The 22,182-nt window shown below is 48.3% G+C and overlaps 1 protein-coding gene across 19 annotated transcripts in view; it reads right to left on the bottom strand.

The window, feature by feature from the left end:
• The window catches only part of IGFN1 (immunoglobulin like and fibronectin type III domain containing 1), a 41,459-nt gene that overhangs the window by 18,823 nt on the left and 454 nt on the right, over positions 1–22,182 (bottom strand). For all 19 annotated transcript variants that reach the window (XM_042016006.1, XM_042015994.1, XM_042015995.1 and 16 more), the window contains exons 2-13: positions 16,510–16,647; positions 11,739–11,807; positions 11,164–11,286; positions 8,819–8,958; positions 8,170–8,269; positions 7,324–7,371; positions 6,745–6,790; positions 5,873–6,047; positions 5,206–5,319; positions 3,842–4,013; positions 2,964–3,236; positions 11–1,243 (exon numbers count right to left, since the gene is read on the bottom strand). In XM_042016006.1, coding sequence (XP_041871940.1) covers positions 11–1,243; positions 2,964–3,236; positions 3,842–4,013; positions 5,206–5,319; positions 5,873–6,047; positions 6,745–6,790; positions 7,324–7,371; positions 8,170–8,269; positions 8,819–8,958; positions 11,164–11,286; positions 11,739–11,757 — 2,443 coding nt within the window. In that variant the 5' untranslated portion in view covers positions 11,758–11,807; positions 16,510–16,647. The remainder of the gene's footprint in view (positions 1–10; positions 1,244–2,963; positions 3,237–3,841; positions 4,014–5,205; positions 5,320–5,872; positions 6,048–6,744; positions 6,791–7,323; positions 7,372–8,169; positions 8,270–8,818; positions 8,959–11,163; positions 11,287–11,738; positions 11,808–16,509; positions 16,648–22,182) is intronic.

Raw genomic sequence — 22,182 nt, 5'->3', positions numbered from 1 at the left:
CCTGCTCCAACTGGGAGACCATCCTTTCCATAGGGAGCTCCAAATCCGCCTGTACCAGCCCCACCAATGCCTGCTCCAACTGGGAGACCATCCTTTCCATATGGAGATCCAAGTCCCCGTGCTCCAGTACCACCAGCCCCAGCTGGGAGACCATCCTTTCCATAGGGAGCTCCAAATCCCCCTACACCAGCCCCACCAGCACCACCAGCACCTGCTCCCAGTGCCTGACCATCTGGACCATATAAAGCCTCCATTTCTCCTGTGAAATTTCCACCTGCACCAGCAATAGCCCTATCTCCACCTGGAAGGCCTCCTGGCACATACAGAGAGCCAGACCTTTCTGCCTGCCCTAACTGACCACTGGCATGAGGTGTCAGGCCATCCTTGCCATAGGGAGTCCCTGTTTGTCCCTCTCTGTTTATACCTGCTCCGTTCTTATCACCCACAGTGGGATGCCCATCCTTGCCATGGTGGGACCTCATTCTTCCTGCCATTCCAGCACCTGCAGCACCTCCCCCAGCTCCAGTTCCTGGACGAGTCCTGCTGAACAGATCACCCACACTGGCTCCCACTCCAGTTGAATCAGGATCAAGCCCATCTGGCACAGAACTTCCACCACCCAACCTCCCAGCACCCCCAAAACCAGCTCTGTAACTGGCATCACCTAAATTCCCATCCTTGTCATGCTGAGAGCCCAAACCTTCTCCATCATCCATGTCAATGTTAACAGCACCCAGCACACCCTCACCTCTGCCATCCACAGAATTCCATTCGCCTGCCCCTCCTACTGCACCACCAGGACCTGCTCTGCCTGAGACAGCGTCCATACCATGGACAGCCCTTAACCCACTTCTGCCTCCTAAGCCTTTTAGTCCAAAGGTGCTGCCATCATTGGCCCCTGAGTCTCCATCTAGACCTGCTCCAGAAAACTGCCCAGACCCCATCTCTCCATTTATGTGGGTTTTGCGTAGCCCCTCTTTTCCCAAAAATCTTTGGCTTCCATCATCAGGATCAATGGAGTGTCCTTGGCCCCTGCCTTGGCTGCTGCCTTGGCCAGTTCTGTACCAGCCAGTTTTCTCCACACCAGGGGATGTAGAAAAGGAAGGATGATCTTCATCACCAGCTTGTTCTTGGCGCCGAAGCTTCCTTGCCCTTTCATTGTCTGCCATTGTTTCTTTCAGCCACTCAGATGTCTCCCTTTCAATCTTTTCTCCTTCATCCTGTCTCCTCTTTCCTTTGGCATCTGAAGTTGCATTGTTTGATGGGAGCAGATGTACAATTTACAGAAAAAGAGGGGAACAAAATAACAGAAAATCAGTAGGTCACTGCACTGCATCAACAACCAAAGAAAATGTGTTAGCACTTTTTGAATTTCATTTTAGGACACACACAATATATTTAAATAAATTTAAAATAATTTCAAATCCTGAATTTTTCAATGCCACATTCAGACAACAAAATTAACTAAAGACAATTATTTTTAGTTAAAATGCATTGGTTTTTAGTGGAAACATGCTCATTATAACAAACAAACCAACCAAAAATAACAGAAAAAGACACTTCCAGCATGATAGGTCTGATTTAGAGGGGCTTAGATTGTATCTGGGATTCATTAATTCCATCTGCCTACTCCCTCCAGCTATGGAGAAGGAGCAGATTATTCCATGCCCAGAGGAGCCATCAGTTCCCACCCTGGAACTGGGATTTTGCTGCTCTGGAGGCAGCTTGCACATCTGGATAATGGCTGGTTTAGGGATGGCCAACCTGAGGACTAAAGCTTCCAGATCTGTGAATAGCTTTGGATTAATCCACAATTCAGGCTGTTCTGAGAGCAGGTCACTCACTGTTTTGGTTTCCAGGTTGGATATAATTTATCAGAGCTCACAGCTCACTGAAATCCACGGGCAGTTTCTTTTTTCAGAAACCTACATTGGTTTGGAGAAGCCTTTGTGAGACACCCATCCTGCTGCTGTGTGAGGATCCCAAAAGAAACCAAAGGCAATGGGAACCAAAGGAACCACCTCTCAGAAGCAAACAAATACGAGCCAGGTGACTGTCAATGTGCCTGCACTGGGTGTTCCCACCTTCCCAGCTTCCTCTGAGCTCCTTCCAGCATGTTTAACCTCTAATTGGGAATGAAAAATATTATCTAGCAAGAAGAATGGCATTGATAGTGTAAAACTGAGAGTATCAAAAGCTCCCTGAGCCCCTTCCTGCTGCACTGTGATCACTGGGACAGCTTCCTCAAAAACATGTGGGGAGATAAGGAGAGTTTTTTGATAACTGGTGGAGAATGTGCTACTTCATTATAGCTGTAGAGCAATCAAGCCAATAGGATTTGTCAGGACTAATTAAAAGGGGTAAAGTTGGTCTCATTTGAAGAGGAAAGAGGGTCTAACCAGACATTCATTTTCCCAAAGAGAATTTAGAATCATGGAATCACAAAATGGTTTGGATTGGAAGGGACCTCAAAGCTCATCCAGTTCCACCCCCTGCCATGGGCAGGGACGCCTTCCACTATCTCAGGGTGCTCCAAGCTCCGTCCAGCCTGGCCTTGGACACTGCCAGGGATCCAGGGGCAGCCACAGCTTCTCTGGGCACCCTGTGCCAGGGCCTGCCCACCCTCTCAGGGAAGAATTTCTTCCCAAAATCCCATCTAACCCTGCCCCTCTGGCAGTGGAAAGCCATTACCCCTTGGGAGTGGTCCTGTCCCTCCAGGCCCTTGTCCAAAGTCCCTCTCCAGCTCTCCTGGAGCCCCTTTAGGCACTGAAAAGGTCTCCAAGGTCTCCCTGTAGTCTCATCTTATCCACGCTAAACACCCCCAGTTCTCTCAGCCATAATTTAGGAATTAGAGGCTCAGCAATTCATTTCCCAGCAGAGCAACATCTCCCTGAACCATCAGGCAGTGAGAGGAATGTTTTGTGCCAACACACCATGGGAACAACCCGCTGCCAACCACTCACACTCCACGAGGAGCCAGGCACTGGAGGAGCCCTGTCCCGCGTCGAGCGTGTACAGGCCACTGTCCGAGGGCACCGCATTCCTGACAATCAGCTTGTGGGTCAGGCCATCAGGTGTCACAGAGATCTGGTGCTTGTCACTGGCCTGGAGGAGGTGGCTTTTGTGCAGCCACAGGGGCTCGTGGCAGGGCGTGCACAGCACACACTGGAACTCAGCGTCCCCAGCCTCGGCACAGCGCACGTCGGAGAGCGGCTGCCGGAACCGCACCGGGATGGCTGCAGGGGAAACCAAGAGCTGTGGGAAGGAAACGGCTGGTTCTGGGCTCCAAGTAAAACTGTTACAGCTGAGGGAGGAAAGAACAGGAAGTTGTGGTGCCTCTGAGCATTGGGTTAATGAGAAAAAGGAAAAACTGAGATGTGGTTCTGTGCCAAATTCTGCAGAAAAGCAGAAAAGTAGATTTTTGTCTTTATTATCTTCTGAGACATTGTACCCCATAGCACTGATGTGCTGGCAGTTTTTAGTCATTGATGTGTTCCTGCAGCACGATACTTGGATTGAGTTTGTTGTTATTATTCTGAGCTTACAGAAGCAAACTGTAATATGGGGTAGGTTAAGGAGTGTGCTCACTGTCACCCACAGCCAGACCCGTTCTCAAGCCCAGGCCTGTTCCCCTGGACTGCAAATGCAGCACCTAAAGCACAAAATCACCCTCCTGCTCCTTTTCACCTGTGCCAGACAAGGAACCCTTACTGGGCAACACAAAACTAGTCCTCTGTGGTGGTCAGGAGTAACTGAGCTTCACACTTGCTCCTAGACACAATTTTCCTAGACAAAATTTTGTCACAGTTGCACATCACATCCCTCAAACTGAACTCCTTACCTTGAGCATCCAGTTCAGTTGAGAAGATGGGGATGTCCTCCACCCTGACCTGGTACACCCCTGCATCCTCTGGCTGCACATCATTGATAGTGAAGCGGTACCTTCTCCCAACTCTCCTCAGGCAGTGCTTCCTGTACTCGTCCCCTGTCCCGTACCAGAGCCGCTCGCCGTCCTGGGGAGGGGAGGGGAGGGGAGGGGAGGGGAGGAGTGTCCTCACAAAGGCTCAGCCAGTGCCAGGCATTTTGAACAAATCAAGACAGGTTGGTGCTACAATCCCCTTGTTGATATAAATGAATAACCTCACAGTGCCCAGGGCTCTTTGCAGCACACAGGCACTGTCTGGGCAGTGAATCCTGCACAGAGCAGGGTACCAGGCTCTGAAACTCAGCAAAACAGCAGCCCTTGGCTACCCACATAAGGGTCTGAATCTTAGCTAATACACAGTTATTGCAGCTACAAAGAACTTTCCTGGCTTAGAGTTCAGCATCCTCCTAGCTGGATGAGCAGGAGACTTCACCACTTTCTGTAGCACACTTGGGTTACGTTCTCCAAATTGTGGTTCATAGAATTCATGTCCTACATTTGATCCAGAAGATTCATAGTTAGTCTGTCCTTCCCTTCAAGGAATTCTGATTTCCCCTGCGTTGAAGCCTCTAACCACAATTTGACTAAAAAGTGTCTTTCAGAAAAACATGCTCAGCGCTGAGCACTTGCAGATCCCATCTAGAGGGGATGTTTTACATCTCTGAGATCTTCTTTCATAGAGGGAGTTATAGGCCAATAACACACTTGAGAAAGTGAATAAAATTTCTATGAAACTGCAGGATTTCTGCAGCCTGAAAGACACTGTTGGGATGATGGTCTTAAACTGAAGAAGGGTCAGGTTAGATATAAGACAGAAGCTTTTTCCCATGAGGGTGGGGAGGCCCTGGCACAAGGTGCCCAGAGAAGCTGTGGCTGCCCCTGGATCCCTGGAAGTGTCCAAGGTCAGGCTGGATGGGGCTTGGAACAGCCTGGAATAGTGGAAGGTGTCCTTGCCCATGGCAGGGGGTGGAACAGGATGAGTTTTAAGGTCCCTTGACCTTTAAAAGGTCCCTTCCAACTCAAACTGTTCTATGAATTTCCTGAAGTCACAAGGATTATCAGTAACTGACTGCATCCCCTGTACTTGGATCTATAAATCCCCAGGGATATTCACCACCAAGGATCACCCCACACTGCTCCCTAACCAAGCAGGGATCTGCAAAGGACAGACAACTTTAAGGCATTTATTTGCTCTCAGCCACTGCCGAGCAGATGAAGCCTTTTCTGTAGAACACTTGAGGGGTGCTCTGAGCTGCTGCTGCCCAACACATCCCTCTCACCTTGAGCAGGTAAACCTTGCTGTTTCTGCTTTTCAGCTCCATCTCCAGGCTGAACGTAGCATTTCCCTCCTTGTTGACTTTGATGTGTTCAAAGTTTCTGAGACTGTGAATGAACTGCAAAGAAATATTGAAGAACCTAGTAAATGATAAAGCTGCCATGACAAAAGTTCTTAAGCTGTTGAATTAATGTGAAATCTACTTTAAAGAGCTACCTCTAACGTTATGTAGGAGAAGTATCTGTAAGTCACAGTTCTGGTGCAGTAAGCTGCAGTATCTGTAAGTTGCCATGGTTTCCTCCTGTATATAAATTACTTTTTATGTGTTACCTCCTGGTCACTCGCACACTGCCCATCCAGGTCTCTACGTGCCCCTCTATGTGAAGGCCAATCTTTACTCTTGGACATACAATTTTTAATTTGGGGTCCAAATTCTTATCAGAGACAACTGAATACCCCTTTGGTCAGTATTTCCTAAAATATGTGAACTGAGCTTCAAAAAATTCATCAGCATTTTCACCTGCATGAGTAAAGAAGTGGAACTTCTTTAAAATAATGTCATAAATCATTGTCATACAACAAAATTTTCATCTCCAAAGCAATTTAGGAAGCTTTAGCCTGTTTTCAGAAGCTGTAGTTTGTTAAAAATTAGTGGTTTCAGTTTATTTTACCTTGTCTTGTTCAGTCTCTGTGTCCTTCCTTATCTCCTGCAGCTTCCTCAGCATCCCACGGAAGTCAACAATTCCATATTTCATACAGATTTTCTCATAATCTCTCTTATCTGCATGCAGCAACAGCTGCCACACAGCTTCTTTGTCCAGGGGCTTTGGTTTTGGAGCTACAACCCTGAGAAGCAGGGGTGGAAACATTCAGACATTTTGACAAACAACAAGATGTCCTGCTTTTCTATCCTTAATTCTTTTCCATCTCTCTCCCTCCTTCCTGTAGTTCACTTGGCCCCGTAGGTGCAGGCAGGAAAGACTGTGACTCTTCCAGAGCAGGTTTTCTGCATCTATACTACAAATTAAATGGTGCCAGGGAACAGCTTCCACACTGCTGAAGAGGCTCTGGCACAGTTTGGCCCAGGCCAGGTAATCCTAGGTCAGGATTCTGCACAGAGATCATTCTCAGCAGGCAATCCTTAGAGTTTCCCAGCTGGGATGGGGAGGGTTGTGCCCTGTGCACCTGGCAGTGCAGCTGGGCTGGGAGCCAGGGCTCAGCCCCGGGGCAGGCAGCAGAGCAGGGCATGGAGAGGTGTCCTTTAGACAGGAAGCTACTCGTGAGCTAAACATAGGGAGGCAGAGAAACACAGCTGCCCAGTGGGAACCTGAGGGTGCAGAGGAAATACCCTGAAAATGCGGCTGGAACCTTGTGTTTATCTCAGTCCCACAGGCAGTGCCAAGCTGTTCTGGCCTGTCTCTCCACAGGGAGTCTCACCACAACTTTGGACACAACAAGTGTTGCCCTGAAGGTCTCTGGAGCTGTCCCCTGCCACCAAGAAACACCCAGAAATGGGAGCATGGCCCTCACTCCAGAGCCTTACCTCTTCCTCAGCAGCTTCTTGGACTCCAGGAGTGTCTTCCTGAGCTCTGTTACCAGAGTGGGGAAAACAACAAACAGTCACATACCCAGCACTGTGAAATATATCCCCCCAAAGAAGATAATGCAAATAGCCACAGACAAGAGGTTATTCTGCTGAGCTCTTTTCCTCTGGTGATTTTTTCACACTTTACCAAAAAACTGTCATGAAACTTAGTCAGTTCTCACTGCCATGCTCATCCTTTGAGTGCCAGTGAAGTTCTCTCCCTAAGGGGCTTCCCTCTAGAGACCCACTGTTTTCAGCCATGTTAACGTGTTTGATCCAGCTGTGTTTGACATCCCCAAATCCCTTTTTCCTTTTCTAATGATTCCACAATCATTAATTAAAACAGCTCAAAGCTGTGTCTAAAATCATCACTTTAATGAAAGGTAAAGAGCAAGCAGAGATGACAGAACATTAGAGGCTCATTAATCCTTCTCTTACTCCAGTCTTTACAAGTTTGGGGTAATAATACTGTGGCAGACAGAGTATTATTAACTCTGCCCCCCAATAATATAATACACATATAGATCTTTAACTTACCATCAGCAGCATGAACAGGAACATATTTTGCCTTCCTCTTAAAGCCAACTGATCATTTATAAGAGAAAACAGAAGGAAAACAAGCCATAGGATGAACAAGATGAGACTAACAGCAGTGAACCAATGAGTCATGAAACCACTGTATCTGTTACCAGTGCAAGAGGGAATCCCAGTTTGGATTTCCTTGTCAATCTGACATTTGCTCCCAGTAGCCTCCATCTATAAAGATGATATTTCTATTGCCATTGACTCAGTGCGTGCTGGAGACTCCACACAGAGGAGGAGAGCATTTTTGCCCTACCAATTCTATGGTCTAAACAATGGGAGAAAATATCAACATCTTGTTTTAGAGATGGGGAGCCAAGGTGGAAATGGCAACTGCAGATAGGTGCCTTCTAAACTTACTTGAAAGGCACAGAGGTGACATGGACACTTCCAATATAATCCATCTTCTGCTCGAGTGGAGTCCAAGAATATCAGTTATATCTGACCCACAAAGTGCCCATTTCTCTGCACTGACTATAAAGGCAAGAAGGAATGAGGTCCAGAGACAGGTGTAGAAGGATGGATCCCTCCCAAAGGACTGATTTGTTCAACAACATAAATAAAGGTTTAAGGCAGTTCAGCGCTAAATCCAGGCTGTCTGATTATGGACCAGTGCAGTGAGCACAATTCCACTTTCTTCCCTCTTGCCTTAAAGCTCACAATGCCAGGGAGCCACCAAAAGTCCTCAGCGAGGGGAATACCAGACCTTCACACCAAGAACACCCAAAGTCCTGGACACCCAACCCAGAAACAGCAAAACCACTACCTGGGGCCACAGGAGCCCAGAGCTGCCAGGCCTACCTTGGATGATCCTGAGGCCAGCAGAGCACGAGGCCTCTCCGTAGGCATTGACAGCATAGCAGCGATACAAATCACTGTCATCCAGAACCAGGCTCTTGATCTTCAAATGGAAAGCACAGAAAGTGCTCACAGAAAGGGCTGGGGTTCAGTTCACCTTCAGCTTCTCATAAAGCAGCTACTCAGTGGCACCTCAGAGCCGCCTTCTGCTCCCAGAAGGGCCCTAAAAAGCTTTGTTTGCTTATCTTTGTGTTATCTCAGAGCTGGGGATGTGTAGAATCATGGAATACCCTGAGTTTGAAAGTTCCCACAGGATCATCCAGTCCAGTTCCTGGATAGGATACCCCAGCAATCCCAGTCTGTCCCTGGCAGCGCTGTCCAAATGCTCCTGGAGCTCTGGCAGCCTCGGGGCTGTGCCCATTCATTCCCTGGGGAGCCTGGGCAGTGCCCAGCACTCTCTGGGGGAAGAACCTTTCCCTGATCTCCAGCCTGACCCTCCCCTGACACAGCTCCAGCCCTTCCCTGGCTCCTGTCCCTGCTCACAGAGAGCAGAGGTTAGAGCTGCCCCTCTGCTTCTCCCCATTCCACTGCAGGTTTTTCCTATCCATTTCTCTCAGTTCCACAAGTCCTTCCTGAAATATTTGGTCTTTACCTGCAGAATGAATTCATTTGTAGCACTGTTGAAGGACATTTCATATTTGGCAGGATCATCCATTCCTTTCCGTGTACGCGACCATTTCACCTCAGGGGCTGGGACACCTTTGACCACAGCTCTGAAAATGGCATTTTTACCTTTGAAAAGAGGCAAGAATTTAGTTATTTCAGATAGGCTTGAATATGAGGACTCTCAGGCCTGGCCCCTTATTTTATCAAGGGTGATCCCCCAGAGTGAGTAATTTCCGTTATTTTATGCAGAAACATTCTTCAAAAATAACGATACCTTCTTCTTTTGCACATCAATAATTCAGGTTTTGTCTGTATTCAATCATAAAGGGCCTTTAAAACGTTGTGTTGACCTGCCAGACATGGCTGCTGACATCTCTGACCATCAGTGAAATCAGCAGCCCGACAGCAAGTTCAACCCAGACTTGCTTTTGACCCATGAAATGTCCAAACCCCTCCTCATCACACATATTCTCCATCAAATCCCACTGCTCCTCCAGTCTTTAACTGGCACCACCTTGCACTCTAAACCCACCAGGCTCTGCTGTTTGAAGAGACAAGGGAGGGAGAAGAGAAGGGGGTTCATCTCCTTCATCCGTGCTCCCCAGGAATCTAAGTCCCCTGCAGCCCACCACAGAAACCTCCAACAGCTTTCCCAGTGCCCAGTACAAACCTCTTCTCCAAAAGGCTCCAAACCCCAGGGTACACTGGGAAACAAGTCAGAGAAGTGACTCGTGTGGGTGAGTTATCCATGGACACAGCTCAGGCTGGAAATGATCCCTCTCTATTTTTTTTAATACTCTTGGTGTGCAGGTGACCAACGCTGTTAAAGATTCTCCCTGGAAAGTCTGGCAATATTTCCCACACATTTCTGCAGTCACCACCACCAAACTTATTTGATGGAACAAGTTCCTGCCAACAGATCCTTATCAAAAGGCCTTCCAGCAGTACCATCTCTTATTAAAAAGTCTCATTCCAGTTGATTATCCCTGTGTTACATTTTAGCCACTTTGGCTGCACTTTCCCACGCTTGCCATCTGTCTCAGGAGAATCAGCTCAGCCATGCACTGAACACAGTGGGGTGATGATAGAACTAAAGGCCCTCACAGCGCCTCTGCACAGACACAGAATTACAGTGACCAACCTGAATGCACAAACAATTTGTATGGAAACTGCAAAGAACCTGCTGGAAGTGAAGTAATTTGGAAAATATACACAGGTGAAAATTTAGATAGGTGAAAACTTAGCCGGGGGCCTTGATTAGTGCCTGAAACGTGCAGGTGAAGGAGCAGGAAGAGGGACAGGTTCCACTAGAGGCCACTATGCCCCTTCATAAAACTTCAGTGGCTCCTGGAAATCCACAGGTGAGTGTGGAACACCAAAATCCAGGCTGCTGGTTCAGTCCCGGCAGGGAAGAGGAGCTACACGATGTTCTCAGGCTACTCCACACCAACAAAAAAAAAAAAGAAACAAAAGGACTCTTTGCAGGTGCAGAGAGACCCCTGGGAGGCTCTTCACTGATTCCAGTTCTTGGCTCATCAGCTGCCTGCTCTGTGCTCTGTGCAAGATCCTTATGTTGTTCCTTATAGAATCATCACAGAACCATGGAATGTCCTGGGTAGGAGGGACCTCAAAGTCCATCTCCTTCCACCCCCTGCCCTGGGCAGGGACACCTTCCACTATCCCAGGCTGCTCCAAGCCCCATCCAGCCTGGCCTTGGACACTTCCAGGGATGGGGCAGCCACAGCTTCTCTGGGCACCCTGGGCCAGGGCCTCACCACCCTCACAGGGAAGAATTTCTCCCCAGTATCCCATCTAACCCTGCCCTCTGGCAGTGGGAAGCCATTCCCCTTGTTCTGTCCTACCATCCCTTGTCCATCTCTCCTGGAGCCCCTTTAGGCACTGGAAGGCTGCTATAGCCTAAACAGCACCTGCAGTCAGTGTATCCTATTTTAAAAAGCAGTTGATTTTCGTGCCGAGCACAAGTTATTTCAACAGGAAAACAAAAAACCAACAACTTTTTCAATGTGCTCAATCTTTTGCTGCAAAATCCTTACTCTGAGAGTTTCCTGTAGAATTCACAGGATTTGCTGTACACATAAGAACCAGATTTTGGTCTCGCACACGCATAGTGACAACTCAGGAGACCTTTGTGAGTACTGATGGAATTTTCATCAGTGTAACAAAGACTTTGGCCACACAACACTTTTTTTCCGGTCATGTCGAATCACTTTAGAAACTCTCTTGATTTAATCATCATAATTTTTTCATGTAGGTGGGACATGGAGTCAAACCTCCACGTCTGTGGCTTTGCCTGTTTGTCAAGAGTCTCACCTTCCTGCAGTGTCAGAGTGAGTGGTTTCTTCTCAAAATCAGGTGTACTGCATCCTTCTGGAACATCATTCACAAACTGGGTGATAACAACTCCTGGGATAGAAGATTTCTTGAAGATTTTTACTAGAAAGGCAAGAAAAAATGGATTCAATTAACATGTTTGTCCTTCAGAAAGAATCTCTCAGTTTGCATTGCCTCCTGCAGAGCAGTAACTGCTCTTGCTCAGCTCCTCTTTGACCACAAAGGTCCCACCCATTCCAGTGCCACAGGCTGTAAATGTGTCCCAAGGCTTGGGCATTAAGGTGTGGGATTTTGTGGTGGCTTTGCCAAAGTTGTGTCCAAGTGGGAAATTCTGCAACCAAAGTCCTAATCCAGGACCACCTCGGCTCACAGCTCCAGCGATGGTTTGGACAGGGAAAGCTTTGCATCAATTCTTGTTTCAAATACAAAATCTGCCATGAGAAAGGCCCCACTGCCAATTCATGACCTGGTGTGTCAGTCCCTGGTATCCCCAAGCTAGAGAAGCAAGTTGGGGTTATCACACAGGTTCCCCAGAGCTGTGTCTCTTCTCTCACCTGTCTGATGGCTGCTCATGATGCTTTGCTCAGTTTTCTGGGGTCAGCACAAACAGATTACAAGTTCTCCTTTGAAAAAGACAAATAATTTCATTATTTACAGTTCACAAGGGAAAGGACAGACCTTACCACTGCGCCCTTTAGTGCCGCAGTTTGCCCTTCCTCACTTGCCACAGCCTTGCAGCCAAGTAGAGACAGACCTGCCAATCAGCCTGTCATGCCCAACACAACCTGGGTATGAGGATGATTAGCAGGGCTGAATGGAAAATGTACACATCCAGCAGCATCCCTCTGTGTCACCTGGCTTTCCTCTAAAGACCTCCTCTCGTGTTTCAAGCAAACATTCACCACATGGCACTCACGTGGTGGGTTCTGATGGATGGCAAGAGCAGTTGCTGAGAAGAAAACCACAGAGATGGATGTCTAAACTGGGGCATGGAGCAGAGGTACATCCTGATCTCAGTTGGCTTGGTTAAATTAGCAACAGACCTGAGAGCAGACAAGAAGCCTTTAGAAGGGAATGGTGAAGTGTGAGCTTGGCATTAAGGAGTTATTGTTATGGATCACTCAGGGGACCTTTGCCAAAGGAGTCTCTTTCCCTGTATTTTAAATTGGACAGTGTGTAATGTAACACATCCCTGCCTCGCAGAAAGCTGGGAAGGCAGATTCCCTGTCATATGAGAGATGCTCAGGAACTATAGAGTTACTGCAGCTCTGAAAGAGCAATTAGATTGGATTGCCTGTGGCATTAGTGCTGGGTCTCTGTTTACCCTCTGCACTCCTTCCGTCAACAGAGGGACACAGGAACATGCAACTTCCCTCAGTTTTGAAAGGCACAGGGACTTTGGGAGCACACCTACACCAGGCATTCATCCAGCTGAGCTCTGGCACCTGGCACCTGATGAAAACACGGGGGATGACTCCAGCACCTCCTTGTCACACATTCAACTCCAAGCCGCATTGTCTGGGTGAGAAATGGTTTCAGCTAAAGGTAAGAGATAACTCAGTGAACAAAACCAATTTGTGCTGGATATCCCAGGCCAAAGAGAGTGTCACTCACAGTACCTCTGGGTCAGCTTCTGAACAAAAATGTGTTTTGCCATAACTCAGCAGCTGCAAAGAGCCACAGACACCTCCCTACAACAAACCACTGGCTCCACTTTGTCCTTACCACAAACCCTGTTTTGGGGCTCTGCACACTCTACCAATCTCTGCAATAATTGACATCTCTGTGAGCCTCCCTGGCCTCAGTGGAAACACTGGGACAACAGCACTGGGAAATGGAACAGGGCGGTGTGAGCAGCAGCCAAGCCCTCTCTCCTGTCCCCTCCTGGCCTGATCTGGGTGACCTCTGCTGCTCCCACCACAACAAGGGGTTTGCATTTCATCTGGGTGCTGCTAGTCTGGCGCATCACACAGTCACTTCTGTAAACCCTTGGGAGATGTCTTAAAACTTGGGAATGAAGGGAATGAAGAGCTTGTGGGAAGAAAAAAACACAAAACTGAACTGAAAAGAAGCTGACTCGAGGGCACCCTGTCCTGCCCCGGGCAGGGCATTGCACAGTGAATGGTTGAGATTTTGAGAGGCTCTTGATCACCCTCTTATGGATTTAATTTGTCCTCCAAAGTACTGAACCGTATTAACAACAAACATAATCCCGTATTGCCTCTTGTCTCTTCCTAAACATGTCACCACTCCTGGAGCTGGAATGCCTGGTGCTTACAACACTCACCAAACAGGATCACCCGACACCAGCTTGCAGCAGCTTTCCCCTAAGCTCTGTTTATGTTACACTTGCATTTATTCTTTGCTACTCCTGATTCCTTTCCTCCACGCTGGGCAGTGGTGAGGAGCAGCTACCCTGAAACAGGAATGCGGTCCAAATTCAGCTCCAAAGCCTTTCCTTACATCTCCAAATGTTTCATGTCAGAATGGTTCATTCTCAGCCTCGTGTGACAGTGGACATGTGTTACCATAACTAGAAAGTGCTGAGAGAGGGCTAAATTCAAATCTAGTTTGGTAAAACCCCCAAATAGTGACAATATTTGTACAGGCAGTAACAGGCCCCATCTCTCAGTGCACAACATGCACTCTGTTCACTAGGTATAAACTGCTGAGTTTACAGAGTCTTAAAGATTTCAGAAATTCACTCGGATTAAAAATAAGCTCCTGTGAGTCCTTAAACTCCTGTGAATTCCTGACTTCTGGAGAATGAGAAGGAAGCATGTTAATGCCACACATTGATTGCAGGGTTAAAATAACAGTGCTGGATATGAAGGGAACATTCCTTCAGTGTAATGAATCCAGTCATGTTGCATTTTCCAGTGTCTTGTGTATTAAATAAGGACCAGAAAATAACACCCTGGTTGGCACAGTCATCAAACCCTACCACTGCTTACTTTTAAAATTTCTACTCCCTTGTTACATGAATGACCATGGTTTTGTTCTGACTCCAGTTCAATCTAGAAAAAGAAATCACAGAATTTTTAAAATGAGACAGCAAAAGTCTTCCAAAAATTGTCTTAGTGTAATTCATATCTTCACTCACAGGTGCTTGAAACATTGGTGTCCTCATGAGGAGGATTTATTCAATGGAATAAATGCTTCCAAGAGGGAGTCACCCCTCCCCAGGTAAATGCTGCTGACCAACAGCCCCAGCACAACTGGGTGACACTGGAAGCAGCTCAACACTCTCACTTTCTTGCAAAACACATCCCTGGCATGCATTAGCCTTGTTCAGGTATCCAGCTGGCCATTCCTCATTCCAGGCAGAAGTCTGTCTGCTTTGCAGCTGCAGGGACATCCCCACTGGGGACAGAGGCAAAGCCTCCATGGCTTTGAGCGCAGAACTGGAGCAAGCCCTTGGCTACTGACAACATTTTTAATGTCCCAAAATAAAGCAGCAAGCCTGGCAGGGTGGGAGGGTGCCCTTCGTCCTGTGTGTCCATCAATCTGTCTGGATGAGACACAGCAAGAGCCCATTCCCTGTGAGCATGGCTAGACACCATTGCTGGGGCCATAAATCAGCTGAGTGAATAAGCAAAACATTTGGGAGTCAGAGGATCTGTACGTATTGGGGGTATCACAAGGACTTATTTATGGGCTTCAGACAGTGCAATACACAGACAAGATGTGACATAATTGCTGGCAGACTGGTGAGCAAAATTAGCCAAACCTTCAGGGAAGTGACAGGCAGCGAGTGGCTCATGGGGAGGGGATGGGTGCAGAGGCTCGGGATGTGCCACGGGCATTGCACAAGCACAGACACAGTGGGGACAAAGCCATTAGCACAGACCTAAACCAGTAATAATAAAATAATCAGCAACAGAGGCAGAATTCTGTTTCATAGGAGCATCTAATCATGGAATATGCTGAGCTGGGAGGGACCCACAAGGTCATTCAGTCCAGCCCCCAGCCCTGCACAGACACCCCAACAATCCCACGCTGGGCATCCCGGAGAGCCTTGGCCAAACGCTCCTGGAGCTCTGGCAGCCTCGGGGCTGTGCCCATTCATTCCCTGGGGAGCCTGGGCAGTGCCCAGCATCCCCCAGAGGGGGAAGAACCTTTCCCTGATCTCCAGCCTGACCCTGCCCTAATGCAGCTTTTCTCTTTGTAATTCTCTTTGAATTTCTCTTTGCAAATCATGAAAATCAGGGCAGTCCTGACACAGAAAATGTTCTAAACAAGATACCAAATTGTTGTGTGCTCAGTCAAATTCTAGCTGTGCTTTACCCCAGAGATCCAGATACTCAGTGAGTATATTTCACCTAAAATTTCTCTTTCAGCTTTGCGTTGGCTTTCTGTGTTTTTTTTGTTAATTTGAAGTAATCTTTTGAGCTTGAGTCTTCCCATTTCAGATGAATTTTAAAGGAAATTTTCAAATGCTTTGGTTAGAACCACAGAACTGAAAGCCAGTGAACTGCAGAAGGGAAATTTCGTGAAAACTTCTGAGCAGGTCACAGAGGGGGAACGTCACAAGCTCTCCAGTGATGAATGGAGGTCTTGTGCAGAGTGGGGAGGAATGCCCAAGGATCAGATTTTGTGTGACTTATCCCTTTGGTAAATCTATACCTGACCTGATCTTCTCCTCTGCCCCAGGGATTATGAACACGACCTAAGTGCTTGCTCAGGATCCACAGACACACAAACCAGATACCCTGTACCCATTTATGTATGAAAGTGGCACTGATACCAAAGGCCAAGAGGAGACACCACCCCTATTTTTTAAGACAGCAAAAGCCATTAAGCCCCACCAGTGAGCAGGACAGTGAATCCATGTCCCTTTGGAGAAGCAGGGAACTGGTCAGTCTGTGCCTTTCCATGGCCACAACGCTCCCACAGATTTCTCATAACAGAAACTGACTTTGATACAGGCAATAGATTTACAGCAAGTATCACAGCAAACACAACAGAGTCTCACTGCCAGGAAGGAAAGATAACGTATCTCTACTCACTGTTCCAAGAAAGGATGAGTCCAGGATAAAAACCCTTAGGAACCCCAGTGTATGTGTGCCACGAGTCCCCTGCCAGGTCCAAGGGACAATGACAGCAGATCTTCAACAGCCTGGCATCTTCCCAGGGAAACGCAGGGAATCAGTGTACCCTACAGGAGCCAAACACCACAGGAGCTCACCACTCCCAGAATGTGTTCAACCACTTCCTGACCTACTGCAACGCAAAGCCACATTCAGTGTGACAGCAAAGGTGTCACTTCCCATCCCAGCTCTGCATCACCCCCACACAAATCAGTGGTGGCGTGGCCAAACTCACCACCCTACAGGCTGAGCTTCTGAGATGATCCTCTGGAAGTCACTTCTGCGTCTCCGGGCCCACGGTGGCTTTGTTCACTCAGAGCACAGAGCTCTTCATAGCCGTCCAGCGGGTCCTCTGGTCCCAGATATCAATGACCTGTGAGAAGGAAGATAAACCCCTTATCAGTCTGGCATAAATGTCACTAAATGGCAAAAGCAACAGCAAACCGTTGTCCCCCTCACACCTCTCCACTCTCACAGAAGGTGAGGCTGTGCTCAGGAGCTGCCAGGTGTCTCCACACTGAGCTGGAGCAGCCCTGGGGGCTCATTATAGCCCCACACTCCCCCAGCCCAGGGGAGGTGCCCTGGAGCCTTTGGCAAGGCTGGCCACGGCTGGGGCCAGCCTGGCCAGATGCGACCATCAGTCAAGGCCACGCTGCATCCCCAATGCAAGACCTTGTGCCTCAAAGAAGGACAAACACTTGTGCAGATCCAAGGAAAGGACAGGGTGTACACCAGGTTGTGTAGGACACACCAGCAGGTGGGTTCTCAGAGGCCACGAGTCCTCAGGAGATTTCACAGTTCGTTAGCAGAGAAGTAAAACCAGTGAATTATTGCATCTGTGCATGGGTCAGCCATGCCTGGGCTTGGGCCTCAGCAGAAGAGTCCCTCAGTGTGTGCTATTCCAAGAGGCCTGAAAGAAATCCAGTTGCTCTATAAGAGCTTCACTGCTACAGCCAAGAGACACACCTCAGTTTGCTCCTTTCCTTCCAACACAGCCATGGGCTGATCCCTTTCCCATGAGCAGCAACAAGGCCACTTATTCCACTAGTGGAAGGTTCCCTGCCCAAGGCAGGGAGCTGGAATTAGATGATCTTGAAGTTCTCCTCCAACCCAAAGCACTCTGGGATCTGGGATTTCCATGAACAGCTTTACCCCAGAAGTACAAGTGCAGTGCATTGTGACTCCAAATCTTTTGCTTCCGGTCCGCCCTCGCAACTTGTAAACCTTCCTTCCTCTGCTCAGAAAGCTCCCCTGAAGCAGAGGGACCTTTGCTTAGCTCCTGATGTTCCCAGAGATGGCCAGTCTGGGACTGCAGGTTCCCTTCTCCCAGCAGCTCGACCTTCAGGCAACAAAACCTGGTTGGCCTGAAGGCTGCTTTCACTCACTTTGGCCTGAGAGCCCCCAGTCATTGCTGTCCTTTGCATTGGGTGAATAAATTCATACTAAACCTCATGTTCAATTGGAGAGGAAGGGCTGGCTCCAGAAGGTGGCAAGAGGAGTGTTTTTACTGTGATGGCCATGGTTCACAGGCTGTCTGGGCTGGCAGAACCAGAACAAGGCTTTCCTCTGGTTTCCTATGAGAAGATGATAATTTTAAAATCTGAGGCTAATGGGAACACACACAAAGCTCTTGGTGTCACAGCTTAGACTCCTGTTAGATTGCATCAAGACCGAAGAACCACAAAGAGCACCATTTCCACTAGTCTGAGAAAGAAGATTCTCACCCAGCATCAAAAACTTCTCCCTTGCAGAGCTGGGAATCACCATTTCAACCAACAAATAAGAAGATAAATATGAAAATTAAATTCTGGAGTAATTTTCTTCATTCCTTCTTTCTTTTTGACCATTGTTGCCGGTGACAGTGTTTAAACTTTCCCAGTTCATGAGAAAACCATGTCAACAGAAGAAAATGGAATTGCTAAAACTGATGCCTGGGCTAAGATCCTTCAGTTCTACATCCCCTGTTACCTTTGCAGTGATATAAAAGTAAAAAGTAGAAGCAATTACAAAGTCAAATATAAACCATTTGAAAGTTGACAAGCCAAGAAAATAAGACAACAAGGATCTGGGAAATCTGGACTGCTGCTGGGAAATCCTCTCAGTAGCAGCCACTGTTTTCTAGCAGTGTGGGACTCCCACAGCATTTTCACCTGCTTTGGACAATGATCATCCCAAAGATGCTCCCTCAGACATCAGACATCAGTCCTGCTGGTCCAGGACAGCAGTTTGTGACTTTGCTGACTGGATGCTGCACCTTTAATAAACCCCATTGCCAGACAAGTCTCTAAAGACAGTAACACTTTGGGTAAGCCCTGGGAATGCTCCCACAGGAAGCATTTACCTGCCTCTACTGAAACCTGAATTCAGCTCTCCTCAGCTGCAGCAAGAGCAGAGTTATCTCAGAGGGCCTGAGCTATCCAGAGCCACAGCGATTTCTGCCATTCCTCTTCCCATGTGCTCTCCCTTTCCAGGCATTTGCTCCCCACAGAAAAGCACCAGTGATATTCAGTCTCCAATCACATTTAGCTGTTGGGTCTCAGTAACTGAGGGATTCCTAATTAGACAGACAGTGGGGTCTAGCAAGTCCCAGGAGAGCCACAACTGCTCCTGTTTCGCTGCCCCCACACACCCGATCGTGCTTTGCCTCATTTCCAGCCCTGGTTTTACAGTTTTCTTGGGGCCTCTCCTCCAGAGGGACTGATAATTTAAAATCGTCTGCAACAGAGCAACCTCCTCCAAGAGCCTGACCTTCTTCCATTTCACAGCTTGTTTTCCACCCGCCCACCCAAGGCTCTGTTAACCCCTGTGTGCCAGGGCTGAGCTGCCACGTGCCACTGGGAGCCTGCAGAATGTCACAGCAAGGCCGGGACGCTCAGTGGGCACTGCTTTCCCTGCAGAGGGGATGTTTTTCCCTGAAAGAAAGTCCATTTGCCTAAGGAAGGGCAGTGAAGAAATGTCAAGAGGCAACAGCTGAAGGACAGTTATTTCAGATTGAATTTAAAAGTCTGTTTTAACTGGAAACAAGACTCTTCCAATGTTCTGTTTTCCCTGTAATTCCCTTCTTGGAATACTGATGTGAAGTCTTCCTGCCCTGACCAGTGACAATTGGCACAGCTCTTCCTACAGACTTTGGCACCCACATGGCTCAGAAAGGGCAAGAACTCAAGAAACCAAGACCTGGTAGGTTCAAAACCCTGTCTGGGTTTTCAGTCCATAAATAAATGACCAAGGTCAAAAACCAAGCCAAGACACCCCATTTCCCTGCAGCCTGGTGGCCAGTCCTGACTGCGCTGAGGGTGAAGGCAGTGGCAGGGAGGCTTCTTTGGGGCAGAAATATTCACATATGAAATGGGTGAAGATGTGCAGAGTTCAGTGGTCGTGTTCCAAGTCCATCTTGACATAACAGTAATGAGAATTCCATAAACACTATACAAGAAAATGGGTATGGAATATGGAATAAAGGCCCAAATTCATGAAGACTACAGGTACCTGCAGCCCTCCAACCACCCAACGCACTACACCAAATCAGGTGAGCCTGGCAGTGCTGGTCATGCTGGTCATGTGTGAGTACAGGGACAGTGTCTGTTCACATCAGGCCAGGGGCCAGCTGGGTGACAGAAGAGCATTTCGGTTTTCCCAGGAGAATGCCCTGCACCTGCAGGAGGAACAGTCACACCATGTGCGTGCCCCAGTGAGTCTTCCCTACCCACAACAATTGAATTTATGTAAATGTGATGTTCCAAGTACCGAGTACTTGCTGCTTCCTTCAGTGGGAGATGCCCATTCCCATTCCAGTCCCTTAACACCAGTTCATCCATGCTGTAGAGTCCAGAAGAAATTGAAGGGACTTGTTTCAGACTCGAACCTGTGGTTATTTTCCCTCCCCACCTGAGGTGCCAGTGTGTCCCTCTGTCACCTGCAAGCTGAGGGCTGCTGTCACTGTGCACACAGAGCCAGGATCAGACCCAGTGCAGCTCACTTGACTTTCACACAATATAAGGAGATCAGAACCAGGGGAGTGAGTGCAGGAGGCACCAGTGCTCTGCTTTCACAGTGCAGATCAGCTCCCTCATTCCCACAGTACAGAGAATTCCTTCTGTTCCCTTGTTCAGGACTGGTTTAGTGTTTGCATCCATGACTGACTGGAGGGGTTTGCTAGCACAGTCTAGGATTCTGTTGCAGCCTGGCTGCCTATAAACCCAACACGCCCACTTTTCCCAGTAGTAGCTGCTCCCATGACTACCTTCCTTGCATGTTCCAATCCCAGGGCTGGGATTTACTTACCATTTTCCATCCACAAGAATAAAATACTGGGCAACAGACGTTTAATAAAGACTCACCAAAGATGTGATTAAACATCTGCCTATTACCAGACATATCCTTCCACCAGGACTTTCCACCCGCCTTGAGACGCTGAAGAGAACAAGGGTTTAAGTCCCTCTGGGTTTTAATGAATGCAGGGAACAAGGGGTGCCTGCACCACTTCTGTTTGGCCCTACATGGCCATCGGGCTTTGCTAAATGTCCCTCTCCAGCTAAAATTAACTGGGTGTGTTGGGAGCACTTCACAGACACCACCCCTCAGGCATGCAGAGGGTTAATAAAGCTCACTGCATGCAGCAAATTAAACAATAATATGCAATCAGAGACTGAAGGATTTATCTCAGTTCCCCTCTCTGCCTCAAACCAGAGGCACAGCAAACCCCCAGTTCTGAGTTCTTGATGTAGTTCTAGGATTTATTGTAACCTGCCAGTGGTGGCAGATGAAACAAGCCCCAGCCTGAGCAGCTGTTTTAATGTTTCATTCCCTGATGTGCTGGGAAGTTTGACACTGAAATAAACGGTAAGAAATTGTCTCTAGAATCCCAAGAGGCCACAGCATGTGCCACCTTCCCATTGTCTGTGTGGGACACTGGAATTAATCTCAACACTGTCCTGGTAGTGCCTGACCTGTGCCAGCACCAGTGAATGGCTGGCACCTACAGAGGTGCCAGGAGACTCCCATTTGTGGGAATGCTGCCCCATTCCTTCTGAAATTTGTTCACTGTCACACTCTCTCTTTATCCAGCACTAAAACACCAGAATAAAGTAAGTGTCATATTGAGCCAGAAGATTATGCCACCATCCAATGGAGAAATAATCTAAATCATAGAATTATAAAATCATAGAATGGTTTGGCTTGGAAGGGACCTTAAAGCTCAGCTCGTTCCACCCCCCCAACAACGGGGGGAACATCAGATTGCTTAGACCCCCCTCCAGAAAATGGAAATAAAGAAAAAAAATGGAAATATAGAAAAAAAACCCCAGAAATACAGAAAAACATGGAAATAGAGAAAAATAGAGAAAGAGAGGGCATTTCTCTCCTTTCACCCTCACTTGTTCCATGAATCCTGTGATTTCACAGAAGGGTCACTGAGCTCCCCTTTCTGCAGGAATGAAGCTCCCAGGGTCTGTCCCTGTGCGGGGTCTGTCCCTCAGTGGGATCTGTCCTTCAGTGGGGTCTGTCCCTGTGCGGGGTCTGTCCCTGTGCAGGGTCTGTCCCTCAGTGGGGTCTGTCCCTCCGCAGGGTCTGTCCCTCCGCAGGGTCTGTCCCTCAGTGGGATCTGTCCCTGTGCGGGGTCTGTCCCCCCACGGGGTCTGTCCCTCAGTGGGGTCTGTCCCTCAGTGGGATCTGTCCCTCAGTGGGATCAGTCCCTCAGTGGGATCTGTCCCTCTGCAGGGTCTGTCCCTGTGCAGGGTCTGTCCCTCCGCAGGGTCGGTCCCTCAGTGGGATCTGTCCCTCAGTGGGGTCTGTCCCTGTGCGGGGTCTGTCCCTCAGTGGGATCAGTCCCTCAGTGGGGTCTGTCCCTCCGCAGGGTCTGTCCCCCCACTGTGTCTGTCCCTCCGCAGGGTCTGTCCCTCAGTGGGAT

Source organism: Corvus kubaryi, unplaced genomic scaffold (genome assembly GCF_017639235.1).
Source record: "Corvus kubaryi isolate FWS band 111438036 unplaced genomic scaffold, C.kubaryi_AGA036_p1.0 split3-37355, whole genome shotgun sequence".
In the NCBI taxonomy this organism is placed as follows: Eukaryota; Metazoa; Chordata; class Aves; order Passeriformes; family Corvidae; genus Corvus; species Corvus kubaryi.
The sequence above is the reverse complement of the archived record's forward strand: the minus strand, read 5'-3'. Positions and strand labels throughout refer to the sequence as shown.